Here is a 27746-nt window from a genome sequence, read left to right as displayed (position 1 = left end):
GTGAAAACTTAAACTATCCAATAAAGTGAAGGACTAAGAATAATTAAGAATTTCTTCTATGAAGATATTAAATAACACTAATAATCAGCATAACTTACTTTCAACAACATAAAAAGTACCCTTGGGTCTACCTTCAAATATTTTAGTCTTATATATGTAAATATATATAATATGAATATATATATATATATATATATATATATATATATATATATATATATATATATATATATATATATATATATATATATGTACCTATATAAAAATGTACTTATATCTATACATGTATATATCGCATCATATATCTTATACTTTTAGAAAATAATATATAGATGTAATTATACATATGCAGATATACACTTCAGTGCATTTGTATAATCTATATATATACGGTATGTTCTTTAGTTCTATACTAGATACTTTATAAGGCTATGAGATATATGATAAAAGCTTAAAAATCAGCTGTTAAACCAGCTGAGAGAGAGATTTCCTATACTCTTGTTAAACCAAGAGATTCTTACAGAATTCACTTTAAACTTGTAACAAGAGTTGGCCGTCATGTAAGCATGTCACCTAGATTTGAATGATGTCATTTAAATGACGAAAAGGCGTCTTCTGTAAATAGCCTACATTCTGATAATGTCATACGATGTCATTGGAATGACGAACAAGTCTAATGTAAATAGCATATATTTTAATAACGTTTGCGTTATTTAAATCACAAAAGGCTTTCAGTGCGTAAAGCCTACGTATGAATGTCACATGATGTCATTTAAATGGCGATGAAGTTCATGGTCATCAAAGGAAAGAGCAGAAATCGCTGAGGAAGCAATGATCACATAATGAAAGAGAGGTTGTTTTGAGTATCAAAAGGAAAGGACTTCTGTGGAGTACAGTAATAAGCTGTGTTCAGAACAAAGCTCAACGTTGCAAACGACACTTAAGATTCGATCTTTTCAACGTTTAAGGCCATGTTTAGGTTTTAGTCCTTAATATTAGTAAACAAATATAAGATATATCAATCTTCATCCTTGGCAGTATCGTGGACGTTCTGATATTAATCATACTTACAATGATAATGGATATAATTCAAAATGTTTTCATTATATAACTTTGTGAGATAAAAAAAAAATAATATTATGTATTACCAAGGTTTCTTAGACTGCCGAACTTGAATCTCATTGTCATTCTTTTTAAAAGACTACACGTGTTAATTGTATCCATGAAATATTTTATAATTCTATATATATATATATATATATATATATATATATATATATATATATATATATATATATATATATATATATATATAGTATATGATCGATGAATTGCACAAGAGAAACAAATACTTTTCAAGATAAAAAAAATTCAAGTTGCTTAATGTTTTGGACACTGGGAAATATCTTCCTATCAGTCAACATGGTACTTTTGATAAAAAGTTTGAAGTTGTAATGTTGGACGGAGAGCCATTGGCTACTTAAATAGAAATGACTTAATAATAATAATAATAATAATAATAATAATAATAATAATAATAATAATAATAATAATAATTAAATAAATGTATTCTCTCAAGATGTAGATAAAAGTTGCTGATAAAATGATAAATTTCCTGACAATTAGAAACCACTTCAAATGTATAATAATCAAATGTGTACAAAGCGTCCCTGAACAATTAATGTCTTCAAATGTTGCAGGCTGCTTTCTTACGACAGAAAGTAGTTTTTAATAAATAGAAAAGAAATCTGCGTAACGAAAACAGCAGCTCAGGCATTCACGCAACCGCTACGAAGGAATGAGCGGGGAATTGTGACCAGAGAAGAGAAAGTGTTCCAAAACATCTTCGGGGAATGTGAACAAACGAGATATCCCTACCACGAAAAGAAACGGAATTAAAAAATGCACGAAGTCTCTATTTGTCTGCGATATCATCAGTGCCTCTGATCTGTCAACGCAAATGAGAGCGAAAGATGTGACACGACATTCTCTTATCCTACATATGCTCAAAGCTACACTTCTAATGACATCACCAAAAATTGTGCTTTCAGAAACACTTGGACTCTATAACAAATGTCCCGGAACACGAAGAAATGTTGTGTGCTTGAAATACAGCATCATACCCTACCCAGTCCTCCTCTGTAGCCAGAATGCATTCACATTCCTCATTAATTTAATCGTAGTTCTAATTGCTATATTGTAATTCACTAGAAATATAGTGTGAAAATTTATGTGACTTGGCGTCTCCGTAACACGTCCATTATCAAGGTCGAATTCCAAAGTCCGCCGACGCTCTGTGGATGACACTATGGCCGTTTCTACATTGTAAAAGTAATGATCACCGAGAGTCGCGGACTTCCGAATTTGACTGTACATCTTTGCAGTACATCTCTGCAACGAGAAGTACTAGTCAGGGTACAGTGGTTAGAAAAAGGACATAGTTCGCTAATAACAATAAAGATCTCAGATCATCTAAGATCGCACTAGTAGGAAAAGGGACTCCATTTACAATATGAATAGATGATACAGTTTAACAACTCGTCATAATAACCTTTTTCCATAGAGAAAACATCAAAATCTTCGACGAAATACAAACGAATCCTAAACATTTGTGGACAATATCCTCTTTATCACTAACAATGAACATAATTCAGTGAAAGAGATACGTCCTCCCTAAAAGGCTTTGATTGTTCATCACATTTGTAAATTATCTTAAGGTCTATTTTCCTCTCAGGAAGCTTCTGCAGATTCAAATTATGAAAAGTATGAAATATATATAATGGGATCCTTTATTTCCGAGCTCATTCATTATTATTTATCTGGGATAGATCATGGCTTCCTTCACGAAAAAAAAGGGGGGCAACTGCAGACAATGAGGTAATACCATTTGTTTATGACTAGCGTCGCGTGCATTACAAAGGTCATCATTATCATCATTCTAGTAAAAATCAATACTCATTATAATATCGTCACAATAGATCTTAATAATTGCCAAAGTATTAAAAGAAGGTTACAGTGTAGGTTTTCTGGTACCATGTCAGTCATAGTGAAGCGTCACATTAGTTTCATTCTGTTTCCAAAATAATTAAATTATTTCTTTCTATAACGTTTTCTGACCTTTGGATGTGTTTGGGCATGCCAGGTCATTTGGACTTTGTCATGATGGCTCATAACTACAGAATGTCATGGTACCACTAAATGTTGCCACAGGGTCGTTTGATTGACTGCTGCAAAAGTTTATCAAGTAATAAATAACATAAGTGCATATAGAGTCCTCCCAATATTTACCATCGTCAACTAAACGAATCCAAACAGCTGAAACACATTCTTGGCCTCAGTCATCTTTTATAACGACACCTGATTGAACACTTTTCCGAGTCGAATGCTTTCCCCTTCCCCCCTTCCCCCCTCACTAAGTGAAAGGACCGTCCTTTTCCCTCAGGTGGCGGTAGGTGGAGTCATCATCCTACGCCTTGTAATTAATTCTAGACGTTGAGACAGCGTAGCTTCTTGGGAGGTAGCGAGGCTGAGAATTGGAAGGTATCCCGCCTCTCTTCAGCTGGTTCCTGCGGAAGAGCCTCCGCAGCATCCACCTGCGGCTGCGGATCCCTTGGGCCTTCGCCCATGAGGGACTTTAAGCACATGTTATTCTCTTTGACCCGGATTCGGACGAGAGCTTCCAGTGTGGCCAAATGATCGTCGTAGCCTTCTGGAACCTTCTCTCTCATGAACTCCGCCAGTCTCAGCAGATATTCAACGTTATGTCCTGTCAAATAACACAGCAAATTAAGTGTAAAGTTGTGACACGAGGAATCCTGAAATGACAAGGCATTCTCAAAACTGCAAGAATAGTGGTGTTGAATGTGAACATGATAGACTTGGGCCTATAGGGCATGTTGAATATTCTAATTTAAAACCGGAGACAGTGACTAGTAGAACAGTTAATTTCCCAAAAAATCTGTTACCTTGCATTTAAGCCTACCTGAAGGTCCTGAGCACTGGGTGATTTGGGTAGCTATTTCGTGTAGGGGCGCCTGACCTGCCCATTCTCGAGATGCTGGCGTAGCAATGTATAACAAGACTGGGAAGGGCGCCAGGGATGGATCTCTGGGGAAGAAGTTCACGACGGCGGTTGTGTATCCTCCCAAGGATACTTCCCGATCCTCCAGGTATTTCAGCGCTGCTTCCCCTGTCAGCTCGTAGGCCACACCCCAAGTAGCGCCCTGGAAATGGAGAGAAATAGGCTTTTATGCAAGTGTGTTCCAGTCTCTATTGAATCAACACAAATGTTTTCATCCAACTGTCCATCATACAGTATGTATATATGTGCATGTGTGTGTGTGTGTGTATGTGTAATTTCCATAGCCAAACATTCAATGAACTCTTAACTTTTCGATTCACCAATTTTTTGCACTGAAAACCTCGATTCTGAATTTCAAATATTTTAATTGACAGCCAAAAAAATAAAAATTACATCACGTGACTACTGTGAGGCTAGATGTGTTCTAGTTCAAGTGGATTATGTCTGTATTTGACAAAAATAAATGGACACGAGGTAAAAGAATGCTGATCCTTGATGAAGATGTGGTGGCAGACAGGTCTCGCTCTTAAGCCTTTAGGGATTCGTGCAAAATTATAGCAGAGTCGATGTATATACACTGAATTTGTAAATGTAACAGTAGATCTCCTGTGCAAATGTATCCTCATGTTATATATATATATATATATATATATATATATATATATATATATATATATATATATGTGTATATATATATATATATATATATATATATATATATATATATATATATATATATGTGTGTGTGTGTGTGTGTGTGTGTGTGTGTGCATTTGTGCGAGTGTGTATATATTATATACATATATATATATATATATATATATATATATATATATATATATATATATATATATATATATATATATATATATATATATATATATATATATATATATATATATATATATATATATATATATATATGTGTGTGTGTGTGTGTGTGTGTGTGTGTGTGTGTGTGCATTTGTGCAGTGTGTATATATTATATACATATATATATATATATATATATATATATATATATATATATATATATATATATATATATATATATATATATATATATACAGTATATATGTGTACAGTATATATACTGTATATATATATTTTTTTTTATATAAACAGGTCATATAGCTTTAAGCTTCATAGTAGCTATAAAGGAGACATCTAGGAAAAGGCAGCACTTATATAAAAACAACAGTTTATTTTGCCGACGGCATTTCGCAATATCTCATTGCATCTACAAGGCTGCAATTTACAAAAATATAACTTAAAATCTTATGCAGAAAAACATAAAAAATAGTAAAAAAAATTAAATAACAATTTAAAAAATAACTATAAAGACGGACATGACCTACCTAAACTGAGTTAAAAGAGAAGCTAAAATATCTAAGAAAAGAAAGAGGGTAAGTAAAAGTTGAAGTGCAGACCAAAATATAAACAAACAACTTGTTATGCTCTGAATAGGTGTGTGGAGGCTGTCTGGGTGTTTAACGAGGGGATGGTAGTTTTAATTATGATGGACTCTAAAGTGGTAAGTTCCCCCCTCTTCTTATTTTTTTATGTTTTTTCATAAGGTTTTAAGTTATCATTTTTTTTTAATTGCAGCCTTGATGATGCAGTGAGATATTGTGAAACGCCATCGGAAAAATAAACTGTTGTTTTTATATACGTGCTGCCTTTCCCTGATGCCCCTTTGATATTTGTGTGTATATATATATATATATATATATATATATATATATATATATATATATATATATATATATATATATATATATATATACACGTGGGTCATACAAAAACGACACACACTTTCAAAATCACCACGTGCTCACATCCACCTTCGTCTATAATGCAAAAACTTCAGGAGAGGATAGGCGGACTGCCTATACCGTAGGCCGTCTTGGACGCCCCTTCCCACCCTAGCTACATCCCATCCCATCCCATGACATCCTTTCCTGCCTTGCCCGAAGAGATGTCCAAACTTCCATCTGATCGATAACATCTGAAGCCTCACAAGCTCTTCAGCTTCCTCCCCCACCAGTGTGCTGAAGATATTGTTCACCGAAAGGTAACCGATGCTTATTGCGAAGAGGTGGCAATGGGTAGAGTTTGTTCGTTAATAGCGTATATCTGGCGGTCTTGTTACTCAACGAAAGCTACTGGTAACCACTCCGACTTTTTCAGGTTATCACCAGGGGGTTGATATAATTCTGTATATATACACACATACATACAAATATACATATATGTATGTATATATATATATATATATATATATATATATATATATATATATATATATATATATATATATATATAGACAGAGATAGATAGATACTGGACATCACAATTGCTTCATATTCCTTGCACTTGGATCCAAGGCTTTGTAGTGACAAGCGTATCCAAAAAGCTCGAAGAATTGAAAAAAGTGACCAATAGATTCTATATATATATATATATATATATATATATATATATATATATATATATATATATATATATATATATATATTACTAACTTATGCCCCTTATATTAAGCCAAACGACTTCGCTTATATTTGAACCACATAAATCCTTCAGTGAGGGTAAAGCACATGAAACCAAGATTACGCTCACTCAAACCCCGATTAGTGAAAGCATTGCCTCATTCACGTCAAAACTTCGAGAAACGGGGCCGATGCTCGCTGCCGGCCATTAAATCCCGAGTCTTATGACCACCGAGGGAAACCTCCAGTATCAGCTATCATAATGTTGGCCAATATTGATTGTTTGGTGGCCAGAAGGAAGCTCACCAACTTGACAGGTTTCAAAAAAAGAATGATCATGGGAGGACCTTGCCGCCACCCTCCTGCCGGGCCCTGGCTTATTCTTGGTCGCCACACACGGTTATATCTGCATCAATAATAAAAAATAAGTAACAGCATTATTAATATTATTTGTCAAAGTTAACGACAATCTGGCTTGATGTACATGGGCTTTTACGCATTTTGTATAATAACGATGATTCACTTACAACTTATTCTATTCTGCATAATACGCAAACGCTTCAGTAATAATGACAGAGTTATCCGTACGTACGTAAGACTCTCTCTCTCTCTCTCTCTCTAAAAAATACTTTTCTCGTTGCCGAATCATGGCAACGACGTTATGAACAACTTCGCCATGGCTTCCCGCTACTGCAGGTGGTCACCGAGGGCAGTAGTGAAGTAACAACGAGCTAACAATAGGGTATAAAAGCAGCAGTTAGCAAACGCAAAAAATTACCTGACTGATGATGGTTACAAATACGGCGCCTAAACGAGTTGTGCGTTGGCGCCTCCCCTGGGCGTCTTTGAGCTTGCAAGCACTCCCACCGATCTCTCTCTCTCTCTCTCTCTCTCTCTCTCTCTCTCTCTCTCTCTCTCTCTCTCTCTCTCTGACATTATCAGCAACGAAGTAAACAACCTGCATCCATTAAACCATGCTACGACCTTTCATCCCACAACACTTTATTTCACAAAAATAAAAAATTAATCGATAGCATGAATCATTTACAACAAGGGGAAGAGTGGTATTATACTAATTGCTATGTAATAGTTGTTTTGAGGTGATATACACGCACGCACACACACACACACACACACACACACACACATATATACACATATATATATATATATATATATATATATATATATATACTGTATATATATAAAGGTTTTAATTAACGAGTACAAATAAAGCCGCACCACAACAGTTGTTTGAAATCATCGAAAAACTGGCTGGCTTTATTTTATCAATAATATGAGCTTATGCGTTGAGGGCAGTCCCAATCCCCGTTAAAACCGGACGGTATGCGTAGGTAACTAAGACGTAACTGAAACTTTCAACAAACATTAGCGGCCAGTTGCAAGTGGCAATTCTTTTAGAGGATGCCCAAGAGCCAAACTGCAAGAAAGACGATCTGCACTATCACATCTCCGTATTGTAATAAATGAATAATGCAAAGCTGGCACTTGTTCATAATAATGAACAAATACTAAATAGCATGATACAAAGAGATAAAAGTATAGAAGACAAGAAATAAATAAGAATTCACTGGAGTGATAAGAACACACACATGGGGTTCTGTTCTGTGAAGGGGATGGGGGTGGGGGGGGGGCCGTTGGGCGTCTATGAAGAAGCACATAATCACTATGGCCGATGGCTCCTCTTATGTTCCTGAGACGTGGGCAGTTTTGCTGAAGCCAACAGCTCGGGGGCCTTCACACAGGTAAAGGCAGAGATGACCTTGCTCGTTACACAGTAACAAATTACAATAACCGATATTACCCCATTAAAAAAAGTCTTAAGTTTTACGTGGCAGCCTGGTGTATTTCATGTACAGTCGAAAATTGGTAAGAAGGTTAAAACTCAACCATCTGACATCTAAGCGTATAGTCAAAGTGAGGGGCTTCGACTTTATCCATAGATTTCATCTTTGATAAATATTCTATTTAGTATAGGAAGTGAAAAGATAAAATTAAGTAGCCTATGATTCTATCGTCGCATTATAAACCAATGATATTTACGATGCCTTCCACTATCATTAGCAGTTAATTTCGTTGGTAGTTCGGCTGCATATCCGATACTGCCTTGTGGGTTCACTCATGAAATCTATTTCTTACATTTGACTTTTACAACCTAGTTTGTGCATAAACTGCTACTCAAGGACTAAAATGTTAAACACCCAAATACCCATTCCTTGTTGTTTGTTTGTTAAATGGAGCAAACAAAATTCGATTTTCATGCAAGGCAGAGAATAATGTTTATAATGCTTCATTGTTTACGCAAATGATGTACTTCCAATGGTTATGTGCATTATATTCAAAGAACATCTGTCATTTTCATCTACGAGTGTCTCTAATTACTAAAACCTTCATCGCTCTTTCATCTAGGCACAGAAGTCCTAGAATTAAATCTGGACGTCATAAAAACTAACAAAGAACTTCAAAAAACACGACAGTGGTCAAAATTACACGGAAAAGTGAAAAACAGATAATCTGTCAATGGTCCCTTCTGGAGAAAATGAGGGCGCTATGACCAGCCCAAGGTCATCCCGGGAGAACTTGCCCGCTGAGCATCCGGATCAAATTTGAATCACCAGCTATGACTCTGTGAGTCTGATTACGATTCCAGACGCCAGAGACACGTAAAAACGAGACGGAGAGAAAAGAAGAAAAAGAAAAAGGAAAAAATGGTTACAGGAATGACGAACGGGAGCAAAAACTGAAAGGGCAGACCTCGGGGAACTTAGTTCATTACCAGGTAATGAGCAAAAGATGGATAAGGAAAACAGACAGACAGAGAGGGATAACACCCACTCTTCATTTCAGAATATGTTTGATATACTTCCTCTGAAAGCTCATAGGAATAAATATAATTTATTGTCTCGAGTTAATTCACATCAAATCTGAAGTTCGCCCAGTCATAATATGTCATACACTTAATTAAGAGAAGTCACCTTTTCATAAGTACAGTGACTTTTAAATGAAAGCAAAGTCTTAAAAATGAGGACTTTCAACGCTTCTCATGACACGCTGGAAAAACAGATGGTAGATCAAAACACAAACAAGGTCGCACAAATTACATAACGCGAAAACATGACCAGAGCAACACCGTTCGTCAGCCTCTTCACACGGGCTGAGTCATATGACCAAAAAACCAAGAAATGAGACAAAGTGCACCGCTTATTTTTCACATCTTCGACACGCACTGGAGCAGTAGAGAGAAGTGCTCGCATACATTCAAAAACAAACTTTATTCGTTGAAATTTTTGCAACTGACGAAAATTTTCTCTCGGGAATATGAAGGTGGAGAGCTTTCATTTGTGATCGGACATTTGCCGTACCTATTCACTTGACAAATAGGCAGAACTTACGAAGATGGGCTGTGACCGAAGATGTAAGGAAATGAATTGTTATTGGAAGGCGTATGGCTACTAAGTGTGGATGCACCCAAAGCATTGGGGTGTTTTTACAATGCCTGCGGGTATCTTCCAGGACAGGCCAGTGATGAAATAATGAAAGATTCTCCCGCTCTCCTTTTAGAACTCATCCCAACCAAGCGCGCAGGGCTGAAACAGTCCCTGTCGCCTCTGCACACAAGGTCGAAAGTAAGAAAGGAAGTTGCGCGCGGGTAAGGTCCCCGAAGAGCCTTAGGGTAGCGGTCGGTCTACCACCTGTTCGATTTTCCCATAGTCTGCGGAGGACAATAATGAGGTAGGCAAGGGTGAACAGAGGAGAAATGCACAAGGATGGGAAAAACGGGGCCACCAATTAAGCCGATGGGAGAAGAGGAGACGCAGAAAACAACTTCGCGAGTGACCAGAGAAGTTTAAAAAACATGTAAATAAACAATGGAGCCTTCCTCAACCTTCTTGATTCTCTTAGAAATGCAAAAACCTCGATGTTTGCAATAGAAAAATATAAACAAATTAGATACAAACCGACAATTTAATTGTAATACTCAAACCCATCCCAGTAAACTCGGGCAAAATTCGAGGATCCAATTCCTGGTAATTCAAAGCAAAATCGATTCCAGAAACTAGATATACAAATAAGGTAGGTCGAAAAGAACAGAAGGAAAGCGTATCTGCAAAATGGGAGCCTGTCCACTGACCAATGAACCAGGTAATAATTAAGCACTAAGGCAAGTTTTAAGGAGCAGGAAAAGGTCGACGCAACATCAAGAGGTCAAGGATTGTTGACGAAAACCAAAATTGCACATTATACAGCAAGAAAGCGTAAAACCTCCACAATGCATTTGCCCTATGATTGTATTAAATTTTCATCTCTCTAATTTATTTCAAAAATTACGTTTATCTAATAATCTGCCGCCAGTCTTTAATAATAATAATAATAATAATAATAATAATAATAATAATAATAATAATAATAATAATAATAATACCGGTTCTGATATTCTGTTAATCTTCAGCAATACTAACCAAGCTTTGGCACTGAATACATACCATATCAATTAAATGTTTTACAAGCAGTGAACAAAAGAACAATGTTCATAATACCATGGAGAACATAATATCTGTAGGCATAATTTGGAGCGGCGTCTCCGAAAGCCTCTCCGACAAGGATACTGTTGTTCCAGACATAGGGAAAGTTCCAAAGAAAAATGGCAATACGTCTCCAAACGTCATTTGTTGACTTTATATATATACTCTTATACGACTTATTTCATCAGGTGGGGTGACTCCGGAAGATATTCCACGTATGCTTCTTATGAAGCCCTCACCGGTGATTCATATGTGTGTGTGTGTGTTTGTACCTTGAAAGAAAAAGCGAAATATTTCCCCCTAAACAGATCGAAGAATCTGACGAGTTTACCAGTTACACAAATTATGACGACGATCATCAAATACAGAAGTAAAAACAGAAGAAGGAGAAAGGTAATTTCCTGAATGATGGTGTTCTCATAACGCCAGTGATCTGTGAAATTAATTTCCATAAAGCAGCTCTTGCCAGATGATATCATAAATCACAACGACTGAGCGAGCCTTCGCCTCGTCGGAAAAACGACGGAGAATAAATGACTGGAAGCAAAAACGAGAGCGATCACAGCCAGGCCAGGGCGAGACGACCGAAAGTGAGGATTTAATCTATGACAAGATTCAAAGCAAATGATGAAAAAAGAGCACCGAAATGACGGCAGCCTCAGCTCTCGTGGGGAAGCTCCTCTGGGTGAGCTTCAAGCTACGCTTTAGCGAAAGACCCATCATACCAAATATGGCATCATTTTTGCCCTGTTCTCAATGACGTTCGTCGACGGCCGGTCGGAACCAAAAACAACCTTGCTGCCGAGCGCAGTAAGGACGATTTTCCCCTGATAAGGCGTCGAAGCCAGAGCTCTTCGACACCTGTGCATCTCAAGACGTCGGAAACTTCCCACAAGATAAAGTTTCGTCACTTGCTCATAAGGTCCGCTTCCTTAAGATCAAATTTATCTCTCTCTCTCTCTCTCTCTCTCTCTCTCTCTCTCTCTCTCTCTAGAAGTAACTTAATCATAATCTTAATTCCCTCCACCTTAATTCTACCACAAACCGTCTGCTGCCTCCATGCGCCCTATCCTCACAAGGGGTCCCCCCAACCCAGCAATTCGCCCTCAAGCCTCCCCGTTCGTCTGAACGTGGAAGGAGATGGAAGGGGGGAGGGGGAAGGGGGGATGAGAAGCCCTGGGGCTCCAGCACCCTTCCTTCACAGACGTTGTCTTGCAGAGTTTGCTACTCTCGTAATCGCCATCATAAATAACTATTGTTAACGTCAGCATCATAACTTTTGCTGTGGTATAACTATCATCATTACCATGTGACCGTAAACGTCATCGATTGCCATGTTATGGAAATTAACTAAAGAAGAAATGCAGTAATTATCTCCAAACCTAATGAACAAGCAACAAATTAGTTTTCATGAAGAACAATGTGTGTAAATATTTTTCTATAATCAACCTTAACACACACATATGTAAATATTTGTGTGTGTGTGTGTGTGTGTATGCTACATTTATAAATAATAATAATTCCTGATTAGCACAAAGATTCTCAGTCCAAGAATTTAGATTCGATTACGCAGGTTACACAGACATCTCATTAAATTTTGTTGTATAACAATTGGTTAAACATAGATCTTTTACCCTTGTACCTAAATTTGGTCGATATTTGCACAAATTTTAAGTAAAACATACAACGAATTACCCGATGCTGAACATATTCTTAGAAGTAGCAAATGCAAGTTATAAATAACAAATGGTCAGTCGCAAAGATTCAAGGGCTTTCGGGGACGGCAAACCGCCACCGAGGATGAGGAACCCAGCCCCAAAAGGCTCCTTTTCACCCAAAGTCTCATTGCCATTTCTCTCTAAATCTAATCACTTGCAGCAAAGTCACGATGACCACTTTTGGTCAAGTTTTCGCAAAAATCCACAGGTAACAAGACGTTCAAGTTTCATGTACACACAGGCTCACAAAAAAATAGGTATTATTCCATAACAAGAAAAAACAAATAAAAAATGCGCCGAAGTTTCTTCGGCGCAATCGAGTTTTCTGTACAGCTTGTTCTATGAAACTCTCAGCCACGGCCCATGAAACTCTCAGCCGCGGCCCATGAAACTTTAAGCCACAGCCTGGTGTTGTTGGCACCTATGGCAGTGCCAGACACACGATCATGGTTAAATTTAACCTTAAATAAAATAAAAACTACTGAGGCTAGAGGGCTGCAATTTGGTATGTTTAATGATTGGAGGGTGGATGATCAACATACCAATTTGCAGCCCTCTAGCTTCAAGTAGTTTTTAAGATCTGAGGGCGGACAGACAGACAAAAAGCCCTCTTAATCATTTCCTTTTACAGAAAACTAAAAAAAAGCAATTAGATAGCACATACTTTCGCCATTTTCAAACTCCTGTTAGCAAAAAATCCTGTTGACAAGAAACGATTACTTGTTGGATTCAAAGGAAATCTTACAGTCAAGAGGAGACAAACTCCAGCCAGACTTTCCTTACAGAAGTAATGCTGACATTTCATGACAAAATCTACGATGTTAAGGGAGACGGTTCCGGGATCCTTCTCCCGAAAGCTACATTCCTCTCTCTCTCTCTCTCTCTCTCTCTCTCTCTCTCTCTCTCTCTCTCTCTCTCTCTCTCTCTCTCTCTCTCTCTCTCTCTCCAAAATCTAACTACTTGTTGCAATTCACGACGCCCTCCTTGTAAAACTCAGTTAAAATCCAGCCATAACAAACGAACAGACCAGGGTACAAACAAAACATACAGAACCAAAAAAATAACGCTCTTGATGTTGGTAATCATTGCTCATATGTAACCAAGGTATTATTATTATTATTATTATTATTATTATTATTATTATTATTATTATTATTAACTCTGGCACCGATGGAAAGTGATGACTTCAGGCTTTTCACGATTCTTGAAAGACAGACAAGAAAAATTCATTCGTTTATCTTGAACACGGTACCTCCAGTTACTCATATTAGTATTGTTAATAAAAAACTGTTCTTTAGGAGTAAAGTAAATAACCATGAATTTGAAAGGTAAACATAAAAAAATGGATGTCCTTATGAGAAAAGAAGACAGCTAACACAATTCTGTCTGACTACCGAAATACGCGTCATCAGTTCTTCTGGCAAACCTCCAAACAACAGAATGCAGAAATAAGGGAAAAGTATTACAATCTTACGCGACAGGCCAAAACGTTTTTAACTTCAAAGAGCATAAGGTATTTACCAGAAGATAAACAAATGTTGTCCGTTTCATCTTCCAATGCCAAGTGCCAGGACAGTCCTACTCCTTCGATCTGTGGCAACAAAACCATCTTCACTGCGCAGCAAACGGTCGCTTCCTGTTCTTATCAAGGGTCCTTCCACCCTCCGAGCTGTAGCTCCAGGCTGATCGCTTGGTCACCAGGTGGGATATTGGCCCCTCAAGGTTCTTGCCCTTGCTTGTCCACTCCCAGCTGTTACAGACGCCACTCACCCACTGGCTAGAGCAGCATTGATCATTTTTCTTTTTTATTTTCATCGAGCCTGGGCTAGATGAGGACACCGGATTGCGGTTCAGCTGGCCTAGGTTCGAGCGGCCTTCCCAGTGGCGATCAGCTGTTTCTCGCCAGATCTAGCCAGTTCTGAACTGGTTCTTGGGCAAACAAATAATACTCAGCGTTACGGTGCAAACCTTATATTCATGTCATTGACTGTGTGTTGCGCCATTTAAAGCATTCCAGAATATCTTTTTTAATCATAAATCTGTATAGTTAGGATTTCACTCCCTCCCTTGAGATGGACCTTTGTAAACCGTTGCGTGTCATTCGTTCTTAACTATGATGTCATCCAGTAATGGTAACAAAGAAGTGAATTTTCTCTTATACCCCTGTAGAGGAGAACTGAGTATGGCTGAGAGGAAAACACGTTGATCGATTCCACTAAGACGTGCATACGCCGACAGATGAGAGGTCATGGGAAACGATCCTATAACTTCCTCGCTGTTTCCCGAATCCTTTAACTGAGCCCCTTCAGGGCAGAGATCCATTATTGCACACTTGCCTTACGATACCGAGCTTGCTTTGAGCAAGCATAACCGTCTAGGTCGTGTTAGATAAGACTTGGGATAAAGAATAAGGAACAAGTCATCATTTTCTTTTCCAATGAAGATTGAAAGGATTTATCATAAAATTATCTTCTTTTATTGACTAGCGTCATATTATCCAGTTCTGGTTAGAAGCTGCATGCTATCTATTCTCTCCATGGACGTAGGATTCTCTTTTAACCTTTAAATATTCCTACTTCTGTCGTAAAAGATTTAACAGTCATGACGATCGCAAGCACCAGTGAAAAGGCCCAGCCTCAAAGAAAGGTGTAACAGAAATTGCAACCAACCTCAGTACTCAGGTGCAAGTGGAGGCGTACAAAATGATAACAGAGAACGAACAATTAATTCGTTCAGCCCTGTTCCAAGAACTACATTGCAGAATATTGTATATTTGAAAGAGAAAATAATATTAGTTAGAATCCTTATTTGTTTATAACTTCTAACGTCGTGGTTATTAACATCATCAATTTGCTACATTTTATTTTTCTTTCCTGTGCTTTCATTCCGATTATGCGCTGTTTATGGAACTAAGTATTATTATTATTATTATTATTATTATTATTATTATTATTATTATTATTATTATTATTATAAGATAGGATATTTGGTAACGTGGAAACGGAACGAGACTATTATTCCCGCAAAACTTCAGAAGGGAACAGACTTTTCCCATCGAATGAATTAAGGCCAGTTGCAGACTAATTTAGACCTCCGCCCCAGAAAAGCCACAAAAATGACTCAAACAGTACAAGTTGGACCGGAGGAATTTCCGAATTTCCACGAGCTCGGTGCGAGGTGACAAATTATGCGTTTAACCGAACTGCAGGCGGAAGAAGTGAAGATGCTAAGCCGCCGATTATCCCGCAAAAATCTGATTTGTTTAAATACAGTAAGTTTTCAATCGGATATAATATTTAGTTATGATGAAAATCATATGAACTAATAGTACCGTTTGGCACATAAGACATCGTGATTTTTATAGTGATGTGTTTAAGCGGTGCTAACAACTACGCAGTCATGCATCCGTTCCCACGAGGACCCCCGGCTGCGGTAACTCCCTCCACCCCTCCCTTCCCTCTTCCCTACTTACATGTCTTCCTCCAACTTGTCTATAAACATTCATCCATGAATTTGTTTTTGTGTTTCTTTTATTCCATTTCGGAAACCCATGCTCCACACTTCGATTTATGCTTCATCTTATTTTTGAATAATAATTATATTAATAATATGAGATTATTGTCATTACTGTTCTTGCTCATGTGATGTAAACATTCAAATAAAACAAATATTAACGGCCATCAACGCGCCTAGAACGCTTCCAAAGAAAAACAAAGATTACCTTGTAAAAGGAATGTGAATGTAAAGGTCCACTCACGAGAAGAGAGAAATCTCTCCCATTTCTCAATCAGGATATATGGACCTGAAGCCAAACTCGGAAACCAACATACCAGACACGTGAGATGGAAACTAAAAATAGGCAACCCTTGCACTGAAGGTCCCCACCTCAGGATAAAGATCCAAGTACGTCTTTACACACACACACACACATACGTACATATGCATATATATATATATATATATATATATATATATATATATATATATATATATATATATATATATATATATATATATATATTACAGGTTTCCTTGTGTGCAATGTTTAGCAAAACCCACAAAAATGAAATTTATTTAGCTTTCTAAGGGACATCCCCCTTCCTCCTCAGGATACAACTGCTTAAAATTTTAAAGAGGTGTCAGAAGAGGTCAGAATTTCCATCATAGTCTTAACAATAAACAACGAAACAATTGTTTGGATTTGTTCAGATCTTTCAACAGCTTACCTATGTTTGTTACATTACGTTTGACAATGTTATTCATAAACAAATCTGACTGAATATTGCTTTCTTAAATTTTAAAATTCTTCGAGTTTTGAATTATGACAGCTTCAACAAGCTTTCTTCTGTGTTTCTGGCATTGTTACTGATTTGTCAGTATCGAAATCTAAATCTACGCGGTGATTTTCCTCTGACATATGCTTAAAAACAGGATATATATATATATATATATATATATATATATATATATATATATATATATATATATATATATATATATATATATATATATATATATATATATATATATATATTATATATATATATATATATATATATAGATAGAGAGAGAGAGAGAGAGAGAGAGAGAGAGAGAGAGAGAGAGAGAGAGAGAGAGAGAAATGTGTGTGTGTGTGTGTGTGTGTGTGTGTGTGAGTGTGTGTGTGTGTGAGAGAGAGAGAGAGAGGGCGGACACACGAATATGAATGCATGTATGTTTATACGCTGCAAGCCTGTCCATAGTTAAGAAGCTTTTGAATATCCTTTAAATTAATCTTTCACTTCCGACATGAACTATAAATTTCTCAGATTGCTTATCTTGAAGTTTGTTGGCTTCCGACATTTATTGCTGAACTTAACCTAACCTTACCGAGAGCGAGCAATTAGGCTAATGAAAACTAACAGTAAAGTTAATTCTGCTGCTCAAGGAAAACCATTATAGAGTCTCGGTTGGTTACTTACCCGCTAATATGGAAGGGAATGATACAAATCTCAAGTACAATTGTAGCCTTCATCTTATCAACAACGCGAAAGATATCTGGGAGATAAGAGGCTGATGCTAGATAGCAGGCTGATTTGAAAACAAATAAAACAGGCCAAACCGAAACTAACGAAGTCGGCCGTTGCTTCTCCTTGTGGGACAAATGCCCAAAAATTGCCGCTGACGAGAAACGTAATCTATAATTGAATCCAAGCAGAGGGAAAGATCCGAGTTAGTATAACAGCTTGACGTTTGCTAGATGAATATCTGAAACCTTTCACGCATATCAGGGTCGACACGGGGCCGATAATCTGCACTTTATGACGTCTCCCGAATTACTACGAATTACCTCTTCAGTTCAGACGATCCTCAGTGAAACACCCATCTGTAATCTGAAATGTATTACTTCATATTTTACGATAATGAATAAAAGAGTTGAAATGAATAATCTGTGGTGCATATCTAAAATTGTCAGACAATGACAACGATCTCGTATTTCACAATAATTCAAAGACACTTGAAAGCATACTTTTTTTTTAGTGTAATGTTATCTTTCCCTTTCTAAGAAATTGGCAAGCGCAGGTAGGAAAGATGGCGGAGGTACTCTTTCGTGACGGTAACAACATTGCGAATGACTGCTTATGTGCTGTTTTGCTTGTGGTTTTACGGCGTGTCTCTTCGTGTAGTTGGATCTAATCGGCGCTTGGATGGGAGACCACCAAGAAATTGAATTATTATTATTATTATTATTATTATTATTATTATTATTATTATTATTATTATTATTATTACAATGTTATCTATTTATAATTTCTTTTTCTTTTTTAATAAGTGAGATCCCTTCTTAATGTATATCCCTTTACTTCCTCTTACTTCTTCCTAATGAACACAATATTCTTTGAGAGCTTCAATTCTTTGGAAGCTTGAATTCCAAGTCAATGGCCCCTGTGGGCTTGTTCTGTATGAATAGGTTTCATCTACAGAATAATAATAATAATAATAATAATAATAATAATAATAATAATAATAATAATAACATAGACGAATTTAAGACCACTGAGTCACATATCTCAACTCCCTTAAGGCTTGCCCCAAGAATTTGTCCTCAATCTCAAGTAAAGATGAGAGCAAGGTCAAGTTGAAGTTGGTCATCTAGGAAGGAAGAGAACATAAGGTTAGGACGAAAAGGAAAGCGTAGGAAACAACGCAACTGGGGCAAAGTGGCCATCACAAAAAAACCTTTCGTACCATCCACAGTGTGCCATGTAAGACATGATAACGAGGTACCCCACTGCGGTTCATATATATATATATATATATATATATATATATATATATATATATATATATATATATATATATATATATATATATATATATATATATATATATTAGAAAAAAGGAGAACCAAAGGTAGAACAAAATCAACCGATAACAAACTCTTACTTTGCACTGTTAAAACACACACATTAAAAATGCCATTCATTCTGCTCTTTCCCTAATCTTTATGATAAGGGCCCTTTCATAATTAGCCATAAGTGCAACAGTTGGTACTCAAACTCAGTAGCTCACCTATCTCTCTTTTTTATTTGCATAGGATCAAAATCCACCGAGCTCTTCAAACAGCCACGTTCAGTGCGTCACCAGTAAATGGCGGAGTCCATATTCGACGAAAGGTAAATGTCGGGATAGAGGAAAAACTTGCTGCTTGTCCCGTTAGGAAAACCGGCATCGAAGGTAACATCATCTCAGATGTGGTTCAAGTTTACGTGAAAACTCCTTCAGCATATTACTCAAAGGAGATTATGACGAAGCAGCTTCATAAATCGAGAAAACCACAAATTTTCGAGGAACCCAGAGATCGTCGATTGCATCATCCACTAAACTCGTCGTCATATAATATGGATCTTTCCTAGATAGTGACCCCCAAGGGTTTTAACCCGGTATGTATCCACCTTTGCGCCGTGTTTAGTACAAGCCCGTTGGGGATGACCGTAAAACATAAACAAAAGACTGTAAATATCATAAAGAAATGACCCCAAAGAAATATTAGTGCTAGATAACGACCCCCGAAAACCCTTGGGGGTCACAATCTAGGAGAGATCCTATAACATTAAGTGTTCTTAGCTGTTTGAGACAAAACAAGCTAATTAATCTAAGATTAAATAAATAAAACTCTAAATTATATTTATCCTGGTGAAAGCAGCATCACCAAAAATGCTCCACCAAAAGAATGATTCCTTGCACCATCCACAAGTTAGCAACAACAACAGACAACAATCGAAAGAAACAAAAAACAAAAAACAAAAAAAAAAAAAAAAACAGGGGGCTGTGCATCACGTCCGGTATTATGCAAATCCTCGTGCGGAGAAAAACGAAGAAAAGATGGCACTTAAGACCCGAATTCCCAGCTATGACTGAAGGATGTGACCCTCAGCGCCAAGTGAATGATGCTGCCAAACCTCTTGAAAACAGAGAGAGAGAGAGAGAGAGAGAGAGAGAGAGAGAGAGAGAGAGAGAGAGAAAACATGCAAATAATGCTCTGACCTTGAAATCGCCAGTGGGGACATCTGGCCTACTTCGCTGAGCGTAAAGATCCATAAATAAAGATAAACAGAGAGAGAGAGAGAGAGAGAGAGAGAGAGAGAGAGAGAGAGAGAGAGAGAGAGAGACTCCATTATAATTATCATTATCATTAGTCCGTAACATGCCCAAAAGGCTTTTATTTTTGCTGAGCAAGATTCCACAGTAAAGAAAGCATACATAAGACGAAATGAAAAAAAGGGAAAGACAGAATAACTAAAACAACAAAACGTAGAACTCATTCGCTGTTGCAAGGATTACATAATAAAAAAAAATATATGTATATATATATATATATATATATATATATATATATATATATATATATATATATATATATATATATATATATATATATATATATATATACTTTTTAGGGCATAGTTTTCTGTAAGACAATTTTCATTGAAAGCAATTGTTTTCAATGAAAATATATATATATATATATATATAATATATATATATATATATATATATATATATATATATATATATATATATATATATATATATACAGTATATGTATGTTTATATTATGTGTGTGAGCGCGTGGTGGTTGTATTGTGAACAAGTATCACAGTCATGGAATGAGTTACATCACACAGTCCCTTCAAGGGAATAACAGAAACATGAAGCAAAGTATAAAAGTAGCTAAGACACTTTTCTGAACAGTGTAGGATTGAGCACCAACACGCCAAAAAAGCAAAGTATTTGAGGCTCTTTCCGCGGGAGAGAGCAGGACTTGAGGCGTAAGAAAGGACAAAACGCAGCCTGTAGCCCCTTAGCAAGGGGCTGCTTCTGCTGCTGCTGGCGAAGAGTCGCCAAACTGGATATGGTAAGTGGCTGAACGGAACAACAAGACCTTACAAGTGATAAAATTTACTTCTTATCCCTCATCGTCCGTTCCCACGATGACCGCCAGGGGTATCAACATTCTGACACTCACCCTTCCCGCTAGTCAGCATCAATGCTTGTAGAATAGTTCGTTAGTGCTGCTTAGGAAAACTTTTATAAAATCGTGGAGATGTGAAGGAATTCTGAAAATATAAAAAACATCAAGAAAACGGGACAAGAAATATTTTTAAATAGGTTAACTTTTCAACGTATTGGCAATACTGTCTGGACTCAGCACAGTTGCACCTGCACCAAAAACGCCGAAGAGAGGCGCAAGCCGCAGGACTTCTTACAGCACCTAGGACAGGACGATACAAGAATGGGATTTCCGTGGTTTTGCCGTCGTCAAACCTGTCCTTGTTTCCCCGTCTTGGCGTTAGCGAATATCCACTAGCGTTCAATGAGATGAAATTTGGCGAAGACGAGAGAGACTGATCCTCAGCAAAATCTCATTAACTCTGAATAATTACCACCGCCCACTTTTCATTTTTTTTAATTAAAATCTCGATATCTGAGAAGGTCGATGCTGCGAGTTTTCCCCCCTCGGAAAAACTGAACGTCACGCATTAGTGAAAGGGGATACACTATTTTTTCCCCTATGACATATCTATAAAAAATCAGGGGATTTTTCTATATAAAATGATTTGGTGATGGGAAAAATCATAAACCAATTTCCCTGGGCAAACTCCGGGTAACTTGATTAGCGGGGTCAAATTAATTTCGCTCATTATCCAAAATGAGAAGAACGCGTGAACGTTGACTAATTACCAGTATTTAAGAGACGGGAAATCTGTCAAGACTTCACGATTTAAAACAGTCTCTAAAGACAGTTTGTATAAGCGAAAGATGACTTTATGTAAATTATTATTCCCACTAAACACCTGTTCTGCATGTGATACTATATTTTGTTTGTCTCTTTTCTTTTTGCGAGAAGAGAGAGAGAGAGAGAGAGAGAGAGAGAGAGAGAGAGAGAGAGAGAGAGAGAGAGAGAGAAGCCGTAAAAAGGATATTAAAAACAGATTGATTAAACGTTGAATAATACATGAATCCCTCTCAGTTCAGATAACTGGGGCGAAAAACAAAAACACTGAGGCATGTGAAGTCACATGCAAGGGACTAGAAATGGTGTTATCTCAGTTGTTTCACTTAAATTACACATATTCGGCAGGAAATATGAAACACTATCTCACCAACGGCTGCACCAAAAGTATTTGTATTAAAAAGGTTACGCAGAGCGATGTGGCAAAGGAGAAAAAAAATATTAGGAAAGAAACGTTAGGCTGCCAAAAACCCGAGGACAAGGCCACACAAGAAACACAAACTGGAGCAGGCACACACTCAGTCACACACATGCACAGCAGACAGACTTTGGAGGCACTCTCGAAGGATTTCTGGGACTGGGACATTTCCCTTTCCAGCCCTCACAAGGAAGCCATTAGAGAATTAGCAAATCTGAGAATACTTGAAAATTAATGCTGGAATCCGCAGGAATAGATAACATTTACATAATAACAAGTTATGTTCCCATAAATTAACGGAAGGCCGAACATAAAACAGCCGGCAATGCATCGAATGGCTTCCATGGAATGGACTAGGAATGCAGATAGTTTAACGGCCAATTCCTGCGCTGCACTTGTGACTGAAGTTATGCCCGGTATGAGGCAGACACTGATGGCCTCAATGTGCACTTTACTTAATTAGGGCCGATGTTCAGCGCGTACTAATAGCCAGCGAAGCCCAGCACTGCTCAGCAATTACTTCAGCTCTCGGGATTTTTTACAACTGCTTTTTCTCTCTTCCGCAAATTTGGCAGAGAAAAAGGCCGTGAGAAAATCTCTGGTAAAACATATGCTTTTAATAAAGCGACTGAGATTCTCTCTCTCTCTCTCTCTCTCTCTCTCTCTCTCTCTCTCTCTCTCTCTCTCTCTCTCTCTCTCTCTCTCTCTCTCTCTATATATATATATATATATATATATATATATATATATATATATATGTGTGTGTGTGTGTGTGTGTGTGTGTGTGTGTGTGTGTGTGTGTGTGTGTGTGTGTTTTGTGTGTGTGTGTAGAATCTACTGGTCACTGTTTACCAGATACACATGTGATTGTAATAGCCACAATGCCCTCTTAACTCCTCGAATTCTTCATGATATATATATATATATATATATATATATATATATATATATATATATATATATATATATATATATATATATATATATATATATATATATATATATATATATATATATATATATATATATATATATATATATATATATATATAAAATATATTATGTTTCCACATTTCAATGAAATTCTACATATTACCATCTAAAAAAAATCTGAGCATGAAGAATCAAACAAGACAGTAAAGGACTCGTTTTTGCGTCTCATAGTATAAAAATCTGAGGTATCTAAGGATATTAATGTGACATAACTTACATCGCATTATGTATATTAACAATAAGGCTGAATGCAGAAGTTCAACGGAACACTACGAAAATGAATTTTCTTTTCGGCCTCAACGCTGAATTCAGGAGCGGGGGAGAGGTGGAGTTGGTAGGGCGGGGAGGTATGCGGGGAAGAGCCGGGACAGGAGGGAGCTCTTTAAAGTAAGCACAATCATCAAAACATTGCGGAACAGATGGGACCTTACCCAGATTGACAATACATTTGTTGCTGATGACGCTAATCAAAAGAACCACCAAAACAATGAAAAATATTATTTTAGCACCTGGTATTTCATGAACCTATTAGTTAATAAATGACATAAAAAGGAATGTTATACATCTTTGCGCTAATCAAGTAATGTTTGGTGTTCTTAAAAAATTTTATGACGGACAAGGGCAGTAATCGGTAATCATTCCCACTGATTGAAATAATGCGCGAAACAGAAGTAGTGTCCTGTCTCATGCTGCATGTATGCACTTGAATTAAAACGACAGGGTTGCAGAGGCATTCGCACCGTTAACTTCTTTTGGCCAAAGATCATTAGCGTCTCATCTCTCATCCCCAAATGTAATCAATGTAAAAAGACAAAAACTTGTCCAGCCTTCGCGGAGAAAGAAAGGGAATGCAAGGAACTATCATGCTGTCCGTTTTCACTCTATTCTCACGTTGCAGAATTCTCTTAGTCTTTCGATCACCCACATATTTTCACACAACAGTTCGCAGCACTGATACACCCACCTCTTGACAGGAGACGAATGAAACGTATACAGACTAAAAATAGGTAATATCTAACATAATCTAATCAGTCTTATAAATCTTATGAAAGGTCCTTTGTCGACAAAAATCATCTAAGTTTTACTCCACTCTGGGGTAAGACTCTGAGAGTGTTTCCGAGTACTGACAACGCAATATCTAAAGACAAGCAAGAAACAAATAAAAAAAAAAAAAAGAAAAACAATAAAAACTTATCTGAACTAGTGCTCCTTTTGATGGAACTCCATCGCTAGGCTGAAAGTGATACAAAATGATAACAGCCCATCGTGGGATTTGCTGATTAAAATTCCCTGACTGAAAGCGTCGTTGTTACGAAAACCTCAAATCCCTTCAAAATGTTTATGCCAAGTTTCATTGAGTGGACTGCGCATGTGCGAAGTTCTCAGAAGACGTGAGAACTTATCCGTTTGAAAAATACAGAAAATCAAAAATATCAGTAAAAAAAAAATGTCAGCAGCCTCCAATGTTAAAACCTGACCATCCGATAGACAAGGAGAGACGGCACGAATATCCAGACCTGTTGGAGGAAAAAGTGCAAATGATGGGAAGCATCCAGAGATTGTTTTGCAGCTCCAGTGCAATTGATATGCAAAGGATGACACTGAAGGCGCAGCAATATTCCCACGATTGGCCGAACACACATACATGCACACACACACACACACACACACTAAGGCATGAGATACTCCCCAGGACTGTGTTCCTGCTGAAAGATCCTTCGACGTCCTTCGTTTGAAAGCCTCGGCGTCTTTTTTGCTTTCAGGAATTTCCTTTCTTCTCGTCTTTAAAAAGGCAAAATCAAAGACTGTAATGTTACACAGTTTCCTTCTCTCTCTCTCTCTCTCTCTCTCTCTCTCTCTCTCTCTCTCTCTCTCTCTCTCTCTCTCTCTCTAAGGACAGACTGCATTGAAACACAATTCATTGCTCTCCTTCCCTCTCTCTTTTATGGGTATCAGCATTTATTTCGCTTTTGTTCACGTCCGTCGCATGATGCCTGACATCCTCCAAAGTCACAAGAGGTGGGATGATGCAAATATATAATCGGTTTGTTCCACCTGTGAAGAGCATTCCACAGGACGGCTAGAGGCCGCACAGTCAAAGAACCCGAAAGACACATGATTTATTTGATATTCCTCATGATGTCCTTAGGGCATTCTCTCGGGATACAAAGGCCTTTCTTGTCTACTCCTCAACCTAATCCACTGTCATTTTTTAATTCATTTAAATATCTGTTTTCTCCCACAAGGGTGTTGATCCCATGATGTCTATTAACCCCTCTGCGAAACAAAGAAATTTTCTTTTTATTGTAAAAATTCCTGTTTCAAAGAGTCATTTCAAGAGAAACGTTGACTTCTCATGCCACTGTGACATTACAGCCCTACCGAGCTTTTCACAGCTTCCTAAAAGACGATTCTTCCAACCTTTTATGTTTTTATCAAGTCAAACACTCGAAACAGTGTTTACGCTCGATGAACTACGCTCGGGCAGAACTTCATTATTTCAAGGAGAGAATGAATTTCAAAGCCGCAATGTCTACTGAAAACTCCCTTATCAAGTTTGTGGTGTCAGTGCACTGGGATCATCGGCAAGGCCCATTTTTTTTGCGTTTAGCCATGCTGTCATTTTGCATTCATAGGAAATGAAGTAGGCCATAATCCCTGAAGAAGCTGCTGTCTTTTGAAAGTGCAAGGGAAAAACATAGAAATATTTATAATCTTATTTGTAAATTTCCATTCTTAGAATCTTTGTCCATTTACTATTGAAAATGAGGAACGCCGTTCTTCCCGCAAAGGAAGAAGCCTATTGACACAATTTATAATAAGAAAAACTTTGTATCTGAGTTGTGATTTCTACCCACAAAAATTCCTGACACCCGTAACTTCTTTTTATTTCTTAAATTATATTATCAGCCTCTATTATATACAATCACGCAAGTGCATGAGGATCTACGACATAAGTTCCACTATGTTAAAGGTTATTTTGTCCTTAAGTTATATATCATACATGTATACAGTGCATGACACGCAGGAAATAAATGAGCAAAACAGCCTTAGCGGACGCGGCTAAAAGGCTCGCCTAAAACCAATTACCGCAGAGAGATCTTTGTTGCAAGATTAGCCTTGTGGCTGCTCAGGCTACCGGCTACAAACTAGATGATTAAGTTGCTGAGGTAGACAACTTTATAGGCAGCAAAATTTATTATAAGTAACAGGCTCTCTTCTTCACTCTCTCCCTTGTGGTGCATTTTATTATGCCTTTACGACTTTTAATGGCCTCATAATGCCCCTCTACAACCTTGCCTCCCTCCATCCTTTCCCTACCCTCTCTCTCTCTCTCTCTCTCTCTCTCTCTCTCTCTCTCTCTCTCTCTCTCTCTACTTACAAACACTTACAGTAATACAGAGTATATGGGGAGAGACAGTGCAGGAGAGATTCTTGCCAACAATAACCAGAGACCTCTGCTTGTCAGCCCTCCACCGATGTACCTGTTTAGTTCACAGACATGAAACCAAAGAGATAATAATAACTTTCTCAATCTAATTACAGGTTTTAGCATCCTGATGAGGAAGCTAAGTCCTCTGAATTGTTATCATTATCATCGTTACAAAAAAAAAAGGTCAAGCATTTACAGTATATACAATAAGCACAAAGGCAAATCAATCGTCTACAGAATGAAACGTCCTCAGGTGAAAGGACGAAGCCAAGAAAATGATCCCTTCTGAGAATAAAAGAATGTCGCTGGCAAAAGACTTCATGTTAAAATTTGCCGTAAATGAAGAAACCCAGATCGAAGGAAACTAAGACTGAAAAACAACATCAAGGTGAAAAGTCATCCTCATTTGGCGTCGTTATCGTCAGTATTCGGGGATGATGAGGAAATGGACCAGGTTAGGTAGGGCGTAAAACCTTCTTTATTGAGGCAGCAGGAAGCTTAATATTTGAAAGTCCAGAAAAAATGTTAGGTGGAAAATTAATGACGCTATAAATCATATATATATATATATATATATATATATATATATATATATATATATATATATATATATGTGTGTATATATATATGTGTGTGTGTGTGTGTGTGTGTGTGTGTGTGTGTGTATATATATATATATACATATACATATATATATATATATATATATATATATATATATATATATATATATATATATATATATATATATGTATGTACAGTATGCATACTGTGTGTATATATATGTATA

The 27746-nt window shown here is 37.1% G+C and overlaps 1 protein-coding gene across 2 annotated transcripts in view; it reads right to left on the bottom strand.

Annotated features, from left to right (window-relative positions):
• Positions 1-674: 674 nt before the first annotated feature.
• The window catches only part of LOC136830830 (putative glutathione-specific gamma-glutamylcyclotransferase 2), a 66656-nt gene continuing 39584 nt past the window's right edge, over positions 675-27746 (bottom strand). For both annotated transcript variants that reach the window (XM_067090808.1, XM_067090807.1), the window contains exons 4-5: positions 3983-4223; positions 675-3766 (exon numbers count right to left, since the gene is read on the bottom strand). In XM_067090808.1, the coding sequence (XP_066946909.1) occupies positions 3486-3766; positions 3983-4223 (522 nt within the window). In that variant the 3' untranslated portion in view covers positions 675-3485. The remainder of the gene's footprint in view (positions 3767-3982; positions 4224-27746) is intronic.

Source organism: Macrobrachium rosenbergii, chromosome 47, assembly GCF_040412425.1.
Source record: "Macrobrachium rosenbergii isolate ZJJX-2024 chromosome 47, ASM4041242v1, whole genome shotgun sequence".
In the NCBI taxonomy this organism is placed as follows: Eukaryota; Metazoa; Arthropoda; class Malacostraca; order Decapoda; family Palaemonidae; genus Macrobrachium; species Macrobrachium rosenbergii.
Note: the sequence above shows the minus strand (reverse complement) of the source record. Positions and strands in the feature narration are given on the sequence as shown.